This window comes from Globicephala melas, chromosome 9, assembly GCF_963455315.2.
Source record: "Globicephala melas chromosome 9, mGloMel1.2, whole genome shotgun sequence".
Taxonomy (NCBI): Eukaryota; Metazoa; Chordata; class Mammalia; order Artiodactyla; family Delphinidae; genus Globicephala; species Globicephala melas.
This window is the reverse complement of record NC_083322.1, coordinates 43,723,249-43,736,452: the sequence shown is the minus strand read 5'-3', so window position 1 is coordinate 43,736,452 and position 13,204 is coordinate 43,723,249. Positions and strand designations below refer to the sequence as shown.

General features: G+C 46.7%; 1 protein-coding gene and 1 long non-coding RNA gene across 2 annotated transcripts in view; both read left to right on the top strand.

The window, feature by feature from the left end:
* Positions 1-272: 272 nt before the first annotated feature.
* Positions 273-5,201, top strand: LOC115853813 (uncharacterized). Its single transcript, XR_004039743.2, has 3 exons — positions 273-582; positions 1,058-1,175; positions 4,351-5,201. It is a non-coding gene; the product is annotated as an uncharacterized lncRNA (long non-coding RNA).
* A 492-nt stretch (positions 5,202-5,693) lies between these two features.
* FKBP9 (FKBP prolyl isomerase 9) overlaps positions 5,694-13,204 on the top strand; it is a 50,985-nt gene continuing 43,474 nt past the window's right edge. Inside the window, exon 1 of the mRNA XM_030857488.3 lies at positions 5,694-6,096. Within this exon, the coding sequence (XP_030713348.2) occupies positions 5,864-6,096 (233 nt within the window). The 5' untranslated portion in view covers positions 5,694-5,863. The remainder of the gene's footprint in view (positions 6,097-13,204) is intronic.

Genomic DNA, 13,204 nt, shown 5'->3' with positions numbered 1-13,204 from the left:
CTTTTTTTTATTGGAGTATAATTGCTTTACAATATTGTGTTAGTTTCTGCTGCACAGCGAAGTGAATCAGCCATACGGATACACACATCCCCTCCCTCTTGGACCTCCCTCCCCTCCCCATCCCACCCAACTAGGCCATGACAGAGCACCGAGCTGAGCTCTCTGCTATACAGCAGTTTCCCACTAGCTATCTATTTTAAACATGGTAGTATATTTATGTCAAATCTAATCTCCCAGTTCATCCCACCCTCCCCTTCCCCCCGTGTCCACACGTCTGTTCTCTACGTCTGCCTTTCTATTCCTGCCCTGCAAATAGGTTCATCTGTACCATTTTTCTAGATTCCACATATATGAATTAACATACAATATTTGTTTAGTGAAAATTCTTTTGCTGCTATATCCACCTGTTTATGTGAGCTTGGGTTCTTTATGTATTTTGGCACCAGATTGAGAAGTTTCCTGGTCACCGATCCAGGATGATATGCAAGGTGTTGTGGTCACTCCACAGAAGTATGCTGGACCCTCCTCCACCCCAAATCGGTTTGCTGTCAAGACTGATGATGCCACATATGCACCGAGAGGGTAGGGAGAAATTTATTATTCACATATTGAGGCTTTCTGGGAGAGCAGGTCAGGCACCTAAGACAGTTCAAAAATAGCTTCAGCAAAGGAAAGGTGAGTGACCCTGGGTTTTATGATGTTTAGGAGGTAGAACCTGGGTGAATACTCCTGCACACAGGCCAAGGCTTTGTGGGGTTTGAACTTTCCTCTGGTGCCAAGGGAAGGAGTGTGTAGGCTTTCTTATTAGCTTGTCCACAGGTGGGGAGGAAGCGGAAAGTGGAGGCGGGGCTTGAAGGGTGACAGTGGTCAACATAAAAAAATGGAGTCAGATTCTTTATGACCCAGGGCCATCTTTCAAATTCAGCCCCATTTTCTGATTGTGATAAACTCAATGTAGTGACATCTAGTAAGCAGTTAGACAAACAGGAATTCTTTCTCTGGTGGTTATGATTCTGAATCATTCTTCTTACCCATCACCCTTTCTCTATGCCTATAGCATCTGGAGGGGTGTGCAGGTACAGCTCCTTTCCAGAAAGAAAGAGTAAAATGATTATTGCCCAACTGTGAATACACATGGAGTCACCCTTCACTTTCTACCCAGGCGCCTAGCCCAGGTGAGTGAGAGATGCCTTCTTTGTCCTCCCTCCGTGTTCTATCCTCTGCTTCAGTCTTTTCTGCCCCTCTGCTTCATCCTAAGATAGCAGATTCACTCTCAAGGCCAGCCAGAGGGCCTTGGTGTTGGCCTAATTGTAGAGGGGTGGCTGCAGCTAGCCCTGACTCTGTGTTACTGGATAGGTTTGAAGCCTTTCTGAATGAAACAATTTTTAAAAGACTAGATTTTCTTCTTCTTCCCCCCTCCTCAACCGCCTGACCAGGGATGGAACCCAGGCCCCCTGCAGTAGAAGCATGGAGTCCTAACCACTGGACCACCAGGGGATTCCCCCAAATGACTAGATTTTTCTCCTGCTTATATGTATTTTTTTAATTAATTAATTTAATTTCTTTATTTTTGGCTATGTTGGGTCTTTGTTGCTGCACGCGGGCTTTCTCTAGTTGCGGTGAGCAGGGGCTACTCTTCTTTGTGGTATGCAGGCTTCTCATTGTGGTGGCTTCTCTTGTTGCAGAGCTCGGGCTCTAGGCGCGCGGGCTTCAGTAGTTGTGGCTCACAGGCTCAGTAGTTGTAGCTCACAGGCTCTAGAGCACAGGCTCAGTATTTGTGGCGCAGGGGCTTAGTTGCTCCGCGGCATGTGGGATCTTCCTGGACCAGGGCTCGAACCCGTGTCCCCTGCATTGGCCGGTGGATTCTTAACCACTGCGCCACCAGGGAAGGCCGATCCTGCTTATCTTGACCAGCTTTTGCAGCATAGCTTTGATGCCATTGTTTTGCTCACAAGGTGTTTTTTTAAACTAGTTCTTAATTTATCAATGACCTTTTCCCCACTGGGAAGATGGAGGAAGGAAAAAAATGAGTAAAAGGGAAAGATCACACCCTATTACATACTAATGAATCATGGCTAGATTAGAGGGTAGACTGCAGAATCTGTCTCCCCCCCTTCCCCCCTGCTAAACACCAGACTTCAAAGAATTCTGGTCAAGTAGTCACTAAGCTCCCAAGGGTCCATGTCCACAGCTCTCTGCAGCACAGTGGAAACATTTGAGAAGTCCCGTATTATTATTTCTAATAATTTAAACTGGTATTCTATTTAGTAACCAGTAGGATTAGAGGAAAAATTGCAGACAATGTGCCTTACTTGATGCTTGGAGGGAAAAGGGGAGACATCTAACGTAATTGACAAAACCTGTTGGTTGACAAACCAATTGCCATTCCTCCTTCGCTTCCTTGCTCACAGCACTCTGGTTTTGTTCAGGAAGCTTAGGGAGCCATCTACTTCAGAGGAGGCTCTCCTTGCTCTCTGGAGATGAATCTTGATTAGTCTTAAACCAATCGTAGTGATCCTATTTCTCTTCCACTGATAAGTTAGCAATGGGCATGGGATAGTTTCAGTCAATGAGACATGAGGGGAGGTCTGTAGGAGGGAGGCTTTCTGGAAATGCTTGCTCTTAATAAAGGATACTTGGAAAGATAAAAGATCCCTTTTGTGCCTCAGGGTGGCGCTTCCCTGCATGTGGTAGCTGGATCTGGGGGAGCCATGTTGGAATCATGAGGGGGAGCAGTGAACCCCCTGAGGAGGACAGGAGAAGACACCTGAGCCCTTGAGGATGTTCTAGAGACACTTTATTAACCACACCTGCAGCTGCTTCCCATCCAGACTTTCTCTTCTGAGAGATAGTATACATCTCTATGGGTTAAGTGATTTTTGAGTTGGGTCTTCTCTCACTCATAGATAAATGCGATTCCTTACATTTACACAGTACTTTGCAGATTTCCATCCCTCATAAATTGCTTCCCTTGATCCTCCTAGAAACTCTATGGAGGTAGGCAAGACATCTTACAAATAAGGAAATTGAGTTTCAGAGAGTAGGGGCATGAGTGGCCCTACAACCAGGGTAGTCTGATTTCTAGTCCAGGGTTTTTCATCAAACCACATGGTGACTCCAGGTGTGTTGTCAAATACTGAAGGTGGGAGAACTTCTTGGAAACTCTTGGGGAGGGAGAGAACACACTGCTGGAAACATTTCTCCTACTTCACTTTTGCCTCAGGTCAACTCAGATGAATTTGGCGGGGGTGGGGGTGGGGGGTGGGGGGGATGTTTTTCTTAATACTGGCCTTTTCTTTATCCCCAACTCAGTGTGTGCCAAGCTGAAGTTAATAGCTTACAAAGCTTAGCCTCCAGGGTTTACTGCTCTTGGAAGATCTGATTCATGCATGAGTCCTTCTTTATTTCAGGCTCAATGAAAACTGGAATTCTTTCTTTAGTGCCCTGCTTTACTTGACGGACTATGTTTGTAATTTTTCCACTAACTTCCTGTATAGAGGTGGATAGAAAGAACCTAGTTCTCTGACGTTCATTCAGACCGATCCTGTTTCAGATCCTCCTTCGCTTCCTTCTCCATGTTGTTCCACGCCTCCATCCTGGCCTCAGACCTTTTGGATGTTTCTATTATGTCCTCGCCTCTGACTATGTCACATTCAATTGTTCCTTGGCTCTCTGGCTCTCTCTCACTGATTCTCCTCTTCTATGTTTCCCTTCTTGCTTTCTCTCTCACTTCTCTCCCTGCTCCTTTAAAAAAATTCCAGTACCTTTCCCTTATTTCTGGTTCCTGTCTCTCACCTGCTCACCTCTTCCCCCCATCTTTACCTTTCTAAGCTTTTAGTCTACTGTTGACTCTTCTTGACTGGATTTACAGTTTTTAGACTTGACAAGTCCTCACAAAGTCACCCCCAGAAGTTTAATGGAAATCCTTATTTTAAAATCTCAGCTTGATTTTAATTAGTTCTTATGATAATGTCAGTAATGCCAAGAGGTAAATTTTCTCTTTGGTAAATTGCTACAGAAATCCAATTCAAAGAATGTCTGTTAGGATTTAGAGAGACATTATAGAGCACACATACTATTTGATCAGATAATTAACATTTTAAAAGAAATAACAAGGGAATTCCCTGGTGGTCCAGTGGTTAGAACTCAGTGCTTTCACTGCCGTGGGCCTGAGTTCAATCCCTGGCTGTTCAGCGTGGCCAATAAATAAATAAATAAAATAAAAGGAATGACAAGAAATCAAACCACTTGGAAGCACTACAAGGCAAAATGGAAGTGGTGGTCACTACCTGGCCTGTTTCTTCCTACATCTGTCTTCTTTTCCATTCTAGAATGTCTTCTCTCTCACAGGATCATAGGATTTTAGAATTGGAAGAAGTCTTAGAAATCAACCACTTCATTTTACAGATGAAGAAACCGAGGCCCAGAAGGTGGCATGCGTTGCCCACAGTCACAGTAAGGGAGTGGAAGATTCCTGACTGGAACCAGGTTGACTTTTTTGTTTGTTTGTTTCTGTTTAAAACCTGACATTGTTATTAAAAACCATAAAGAACTACTGAAAAGTACATAGAAGGAAGAAAATGATCACCCCAAATTCAAGCACCTATAAATAACCAGTGTTAGGATGAATTGTATTAATAGGTTTTCTATTTCAATAGAATAAGCTCTATTAGGAATAATGAACATTTCTTTAGTGCTATGTGTAGTTTCTCATTAGATCCTGCATCTAATAAAATCTATAATCTAATAATTATCATTTTTTTAAATTAGTACGTTTTATCTTCATCTTAGAGGACACAGACAATTTGCAGGTCACCTAAATAGTCCGCATAATTGTGTTCTTTTCTTTAATAAGTTGTTGGATTCAATTTAGTCACAATTTATTAACATTTTTGCATTTCTATTTATAAATTAGGTTGGCGCCCACATTCTCTCTCTCTCTTGCTACCTTTGCCAGGTTTTGGTATTGGTATTGTTTGCTTCCAAAACGAGTTGAGAAACCTTTGGTGATTTGCTTTCACTATTCCAAAGTTTCAATAAATGAGAACAACCAATTCTAAGCTAAGAATGCATTAAACTACTCTAATGAATTTCCCGCAGCATCTGAGTCTCTAATGTGGGGTCTTAACCGGCTTAGTCATGCGGGTGGGACCACGTGGGATGTTTGCTATTAAGTAGCACTCACTGGTAGCCACTTAAAACTTTCCTCTGGACAACTGTCAGGGGAGTCTCACAATTCATGTCTCCCCCTTTCTCTGAGTATTAAAAAAAAGTCCTGGAAAAAAATCTTGAAGACGGTTTCAGTCATTTTCAACGTAGAATCCAGACTTGAAACTAATTAAAAAAAAAAAAAAGTTTTCCTCCCTCCCCAAAGCAGCAAGGGGTAATTGGATCCGCGGCCACGTAGAAGCCTCTGGTGGCACTAAATCCGGAGAGTCTCTAGCGACAGGCAGAGACCAGCGGATTTGCCTGGGTAGTAACAGTTTTTCCCTCCCAACTTTGGGCCGAAGCCCAGTCCCGAGGAGTTCACGGTTTCTCCCTCGGGGACGGGTCCCCTTTGAACTCGCCAGCCAAAGAAGGCCCGCCTCTTCCCCGGGCGGGCCAGCCCACCGGACCCTGCGGGCCCAGGCGTCTCAGGGCGCAGCAGGCGGGTCCTGGCGCACGGCCGCGGCTCCTCCCCTCCCTCGGATGTGGCCTGGGGGCGGGGGGCGGGAGAGAGCGGGTGGTTGCTGCTGCCCGGGGAGGGCTGGGAGTCTTTTCCACGTTTGCAAACGCCGCCGCACGCCCAGGCCCGACTCACGCCGCCCGAGCTCAGCGCGCCTCTCCAGCTCCGCGCCGCGACCCCCTTTCCTCGCTGCCCGCGATGGCGATCAGGGCCCGGGGTTGGCGGCCCCCGCCGCCGCCGCTGCTCCTGCTGCTGCTCTGGGTGACCGGGCGGGCGGCGCCCGTGGCGGGCCTGGGGCTGGGCTCCGACACGGAGCTGCAGATCGAGCGGCGCTTCGTGCCCGACGAGTGTCCCCGCACCGTGCGCAGCGGCGACTTCGTGCGCTACCACTACGTGGGAATGTTCCCAGACGGCCAGAAGTTCGACTCCAGGTACCTCGCACGGCGTGCAGGCCCGACCTCCGAGGCTGCAGCGCCCGCTCTCCCAGCTTCCCTGTCTCCGGACAGGCCTTTCCCTCCCGACGGACCTCCCCCAGCTCCGCCCCGCGCTCCTCCCTCTCCCTCTTCCCACCCCAAAGCTTCCCAGACCCTTCATCCCTTCAGCCTGGAGTGCTGAGGGCTGGGGGCTGGGGGTGGGGGTGGGGTGCCGCGAGTTTCCCGGCCCTTTTGCTTCCCTGGTCAGCGGGAATCTTGATAGGACCTTGCGCAGCAGCTGGGTCGGGACAGATCACGCCCTCCCTCTCCACCCTGCGCATGAACACAGGCGAAATGGGTGTAAAGTCGTCAGCCCGCGAGCAGACACCAAGAGCAAATGTGTTACTGTTCCTTCGGGCAAGGCCCTTGAGTGTCTAGTCAGACATGCCTCTCGAAGGTGATAATGATGATATTGACGAAGGTGATGATAGCACCCGCTAACATATATGGAGCTATTACAGTGTGCCAGGGTAGTTCTAAGTGCCTTCCATATAACGAACTCATTTAATTCTTAATTCTCTGAGGTAGGAACTATCATTACCCTCATTTTGCCAGTGAGGGAACTTAAGGCCATTGAGGCTAAAAAGCTTGTTTAAGCGGAATCATTTTGAAACCCAGACAATCCAAGTCCAGGATTGTGCCTGTTAACTACTGCCCTTCCTTTACTGCCTTACCAAAAACTCCCTGGGCAAGAGGTAATCCAGAGCAAGTCACTCAGCTTTGACACGGGGCCGTGCACCGTGTCCACAATTTCAGCCCTAAACTCTGCCCCAAGATCACAACACCTCTCCCAACTTCTCTTCAGTTTAGCTTTAGGGTTGACAAGGCCTCTTCGCCTCCAGCTCCAGGCTGCTCTCCTTCCCAAGACTTTGTTATAATCCTAGGTCTGTGCCCTATAATCTCTTAAGTGAAACACCAGACTAAGTAAAGAGAAATGTTTGTTGAGCATCTGTTTTGTGTTCGAGGCTGGGCTAGGCTCATTCCTGAAGGTATCTTTTAAAAAGTACTCTTAGCCTCTCTTGCCTTTTTTGAAATTCCAGACAAGGAGTCAATATAAAAAATCTGGTTAATATGCCACATGGCATATAGCAAGTGCTGAGAAATAGTCATTCTCACTATTGTTTCAGTTGCTTCTTTTTTTTTTAAAAAAAAGAACAGCTTTATTGAGATATAATTCACATTCCATACAATTCACCCATTTAAAGCATACAATTCATTATTTTTTAGTATATTCACTAAAAGTTGTGCAATCATCACAAGTCTCTAATTCCAGAACATTTTCATTGTTCCAAAAAAGAAATGCTGGATCCATTAACAGTCAGTCACTTACCCTCCAGCTCTAAGTAACCACTAATCTACTTTCTGTCTCTTTATGGAATCATGCAGTTTGCAGCCTTTATGTCTGGCTTCTTTCATGTAGCATAATGTTTTCAAGGTTCATCGTGTTGTAGCATGTATCAGTACTTCATTCCTTTTTATGGCTGTATAATATTCCATACCGTACTTTGTTTATTCATTAGTTGGTGGACATTTGAGTTGTTTACACTTTTTGGTTATTATGAATAATGATGTTATGAACATTCATGTACAGGGTTTTCTGTGGATGTGTGTTTTCACTTCATTTTTTTAAAAAGTATTATTTATTTATTTTTGGCTGCATTGGGTCTTCATTGCTGTGCACAGGCTTTCTCTAGTTACGGCAAGTGGGGGCTACTCTTCGTTGTGGTGTGCAGGCTTCTCATTGCGGTGGCTTCTCTTGTTGCGAAGCATGGGCTCTAGGTGCGTGGGCTTCAGTAGTTGTGGCATGTGGGCTCAGTAGTTGTGGCTCACGGGCTCTAGAGTGCAGACTCAGTAGTTGTGGCACGTGGGCTTAGTTGCCCCGTGGCATGTGGGATCTTCTCGGACCAGGGATTGAACTCACGTCCCCTGCACTGGCAGGCAGATTCCCAACCAGTGCGCCACCAGGGAAGTCACGTCCTTGCGGTTTTGATTCATGTTTCCCTAATGGCTAAAGATGCTGAACATCTTTTCATGAGTTTATTGGCCATTTGTGTATCTTTTTAAATTTGCTTCATTAATTAGAAAATAGGTAAGAATTTCCTCCTTGTGCTGATGTTAATAATTCCCATTGGAACAAATTGTCTAATACTTTCTACCCTCTAGGATGGCAGCCACTGTGAGGCAGTGTGGGACAGTGGAAAGAAAACAGAGGAGCTACCATCCATTCAGCAAATGTGTATGCAGTGTCTGCCCCTGAAGATGGTATCCCCTCCCTGTCCTTTTGCTTATAGTCCAGACAATTATATAGTGCGATAAGTACAGAAAGAATAAGAGCACATACTTCTGTCTCTCACATAGAGTTCACACATAGTTCTTACCATGTGCCTTTACATACAGGAACTGAAATGAATTCTTTTAACCTCACAGTACAGTGAGGGAGGTATCTCATTACGAACGAAGAAACTGAGGCTCAGAGAATTCAAGTAATTTACCCAAGGTGGAGTAAACGACTAAGTAGTTTAACTACTTAACTACTAAGTGGTGGAGTGGGGCTTTGAATCTAAGCAGTTTAGTGCCAGAGTCTAGAGTTTATGATCTGTAGTCCACCACGTATATGATGGAAGAACGGCAAGGAGCTTTGGAAGCATCCAGAAGGCTTAACTATATGGGTGTGTGTGTGTGTGTGTGTGTGTGTGTGTGTGTGTGTGTGTGTGGAGGGGTTGGGGGCTGGGGGAGGGGTGGTCAAGATGGAGCTCTGGGATAGCAGGAATAAAGCCTGAGGAAGATTAAAATTTACCAGGAGGAGCTGAGGGGTGAGCGCTGGGGAGTAGGGGTCGGAAGAAAGGGTGTGACTGGTAGAGAGAAGAGCATATGCAGAGGTCTGGAAGTGAGGGCATGTGAAAGCTGTTCAAAATAGCTTGAGCTTGGGCTTCCCTGGTGGTGCAGTGGTTGAGAGTCTGCCTGCCGATGCAGGGGACACGGGTTTGTGCCCCGGTCCGGGAAGATTCCACATGCCGCGGAGCGGCTGGGCCCGTGAGCCATGGCCGCTGAGCCTGCGCGTCCGGAGCCTGTGCTCCGCAACGGGAGAGGTCACAGCAGTGAGAGGCCCGCATACCACAAAAAAAAAAAAAAAAAAAAAAAGCCTGAGCTTGGAGTGGGAGTAGAGGTGTGACAGAGGGGGTTAAAAGAGGAGGTGAAGGGAGGCCAGAGAGAAAGACAGGGCCAGCTTATTTTATTCTTTTTTTAAATTTTTTAAAATTTTTTATTTTTTTGCGGTACGCGGGCCTCTCACTGTTGCGGCCTCTCGGGAGCACAGGCCCGGGACGCGCAGGCTCCGCGGCCATGGCTCACGGGCCCAGCCGCTCCGCGGCAAGTGGGATCTTCCCGGACCGGGGCACGTACCCGCCTCCCCTGCATCGGCAGGCGGACTCCCAACCACTGCGCCACCAGAGAAGCCCAGGGTCAGCTTTTGAGAGCTCTCCTCTGCCTGGCTATGGAGTTTGGTCTTTTCAAGGGACAATGGGAAGCCATTGAAGAGTTAATCAGGGGCGTGAGGGATCAGATTTGCATTTTACAAAGGTCCCTTTGGCTGCAGTGTGGACAGTGGAATGGTGGGAGCAGGGTACACAGTAGGTGATTCATTAAAATGAGTTTCCTTCTAGGGCCTCTATTCCTTTGGGAATGTATGAAGTATTAGGGTGTTACTTTGCTATTCCTGCACAAAGAGCTTGGGGAAGGAGAAATCCGCATGCTCTGGGCTTTGGCTGTTGATCCGGAGGTTTTGCCCAGAAGAAAATGATAGCTGTCGCTCTGACCATGGTCATAAACCACAAAGGGCCTTTCTTTCCACAGATCATTCTTCCTGCGTCTGTGCCTGGCGCTTGGGGGCAGTTGGTATCTTTTCAGCTTATGGGCATTTGCAGTTGCCAGGAGGCCCAGCCCTTCGGCCCTTGGTCACTGGCTTGGACGTGGTTTCATTTTATTTCGGAGCCTCCGTGGGCTCGTTAATATGCTCTGTGGCTGCTGCTACAGATCTAAGGAGAAGACAGCAGCTTCCCGCCTGGTTTCTGTGGTTTCTGGTTTCTGTGGGGGGGCTCCTGCTCTCACTCTCTAGTCCTTGGAAACTCCTTGTCCACCACTCTTGATTCAGCTTTTGAGGAGTTCCATAGCATTCCTAGTAGTAAGGGACTGAAGTTTAACATGTTCCTGTTATCTTTAGCAGGCAAAACCAGCATCTTGGTCAGTTCATTCACAGTCTCAGGCCTGTCTGCAGGCCTTTAAGGTCTATACATTCAATAAATATTACTGCGTGACCACTACATGCCCTGTTGGGTATATAGAGTTGTAAATGCTCAGACCCAGTGGTGTTCGAACTGTACATGCATCAGAATCACCTGAAGCTTATTATACACAGCTCCTGATTAGGTAGGCCTGGGATGGGGCCTGAGAATTTGTATATCTAACAAGTTCTCAGGTGATGCTGATGCTGTGGTCTAGGACCACATTTTGAGAACCATTGCTCTAAAAGAATCATAGACTCGTAACAGAGATCAACTTCATTTTACATATTCATTCATTCATTCAACAAGTATTTATTGAAAACCTACTATTCTAGTTGTTGGGATGTAGCAGAGATAAAATAGACAAAAATCCCTGCCCTCAGGTAAAACTATTTTGTATGATACTCTGATGGTGGGTACATGTTATTTTACCTTTGTCCAAACCCATAGAATGTACATCACCAAGAGTGAACCCTGATGGGGGACTTCCCTGCGGTCCAGTGGTTAAGACTCCACGCTTCCAATGCAGGGGGCGCGGGTTTGATTCCCGGTTGGGGAACTAAGGTCCCACATGCCGTGTGCCCAAAATAAATAAACTTAAAAAAAAAAACTTTAAAAATAAACTTAAAAAAAACAAAAGAGTGAACCCTGATGTAAACTATGGACTTTTGGTGATAATGACGTGTCAGTGTAGATTCATTGATTCTAACAAATGTACCCCTCTGGTGATGCACTCTGCTGATAATGGAGGAGGCTGTGTGTGTGGGTGGCGTTAAGGGGTGTATGGGAAATCTCTGTATCTTCTGTTCCATTTTTTTGTGAACTCAAAACTGCTCTAAAAAAAACAGTCTATTCAAAAAAATCCCTACCCTCAAGCCAGGGGATGGGGAGGGCCCAGAAACCCATTACAGCTGGCTTAAGAAGAAAGGAAGGGAATTTATTGGAAGAATCTCCAATTCCTCCTGAGGATCCAGAATCGTGAATGGAAGTGACTTTCTGGATCTCTCTGAGGGATTGCAGAGGGGCCGCATTTTCCCCTTCTCTGAAAGAGAGCTCCAGCAGGCTTTCCATGCCACATACATGACCTCTTGGTCCAGTAACGCTGACTCACTGGAATCTGTCTCAATTCCACATTCCCAGGATCTCTCCCATTTGATTGGTCCCATTTGCGTCAGGTTCCCGGCCCCCCCCCCCACCACGTGGGTGTTAAATCATGTGTTAAGTGAAAGGGCATTATGGCTCATCCCTTCTGCAGGACTGGATCTCAGAGAGCCGGTGGGCTGGGCAGTACCTCGGACAGTGTCAGGGTGGACTGGAAGGGTTAAGTGGCGGCAGAGAAACTCAGGTCAGGACTTGCTCACTTAGGCGGGAAGCATTTAAATTGTTGATCTGCATGGTAAGACTTTCTACGGAAAAGCCATGTAAAGAAAGAGAAGCTTCCCAGTACAGTTCTGCTAACTTTAGGAAAAGTTCTTCTTTTATTGGCAGGCCAACATGATGCCCCCTTTGAAGACTTAATGGCACTGCTTTTTTAAAAAAATATTTATTTACTGATTGATTTTTATTTATTTATTTTTGGCTGCGTTTGATTTTCATTGCTGCGCGCAGGCTTTCTCTAGTTGCGGCGAGCGGGGGCTACTCTTGGTTGTGGCGCGCGGGCTTCTCATTTGCGGTGGCTTCTCTTGTTGTGGAGCATGGGCTCTAGGCGCATGGGCTTCAGTACTTGTGGCACGTGGGCTCGGTAGTTGTGGCTCGTGGGCTCTAGAGAGCGGGCTTCAGTAGTTGTGGCGCACAGGCTTAGTTGCTCTGCGGCATGGGAGATCTTCCCAGACCAGGGATCGAACCCATGTCCCCTGCATTGGCAGGTGGATTCTTAACCGCTGCCTTAATGGCATTGCTTTTAATTTTCATTTGTGGGTCATTGCAAGTAACTATACATTCATATTGATTATTTAAGTTGGCTATATTTTGCTGGGCTGAGAACTTGTGTAAAATAAGAATTATTTATAGAGAGCTGACATTTTAACTTGTGCAGTTGCTTAAAAGCAAAAATCCACAATAGCAATGTAACGATTTTACTTTCCTTTGCAAAACTTGTCTTTTAATGATACTTTAATGCACCAAAGACCATCCAAGCCAGCCGCTTGCATGTCAGGGTCTGACTCTCCGTGGAGGTGTGAATAGATGCGTTCTCTCCTTTCCTTCCTCTGCACTCCTACTCGCTCCTCTTTTCTCCCTCACCTTCTCTCTCTTCCTCTCATTTTTCCATCTGGGTAGCAGAGAGGCAGTCTGCCAGATCATTAATGGCTTGCCTTTCCCCCCTGCCAGGGCTCATTAGCTGCTGGTAGAGGTGGTTGTTTGAGGAAGATACTCTTGGGCAAAGCAGAGTCACCTTTGGGAGCAAGAGGTGTGGGGAGGGAGGTGGGAGGCAGAAACATCAGACGTGGCCTCCCTCCCTTGAGTTGGGCCCAAGCTCAGCAGTGGAATTCAGCCTGGGGAGTGTGTTGAATCTCACCTGTGTCATCCCAGGGCTAGGCATCCAACTAGGAGGTGAGTTTCTACTTTTGTGCATTTCATGAATGTTCTAGTCTCATTCACCAAGGGCTTTGGCAAGGACCACAGTCCTCAAGTCAAGCACGTCCCATGTAAGCCAGCCATCTGACCAACTTTGAAACACCAGAAGGCAGTTCCCATGCCCAATCGACTGGCTCTTTATTAAATTGCTTCCCTCCTGTTATGAATTCTCAAAATACGGCAGTCTCTTTAATGTTCAAAAGAAATTTATT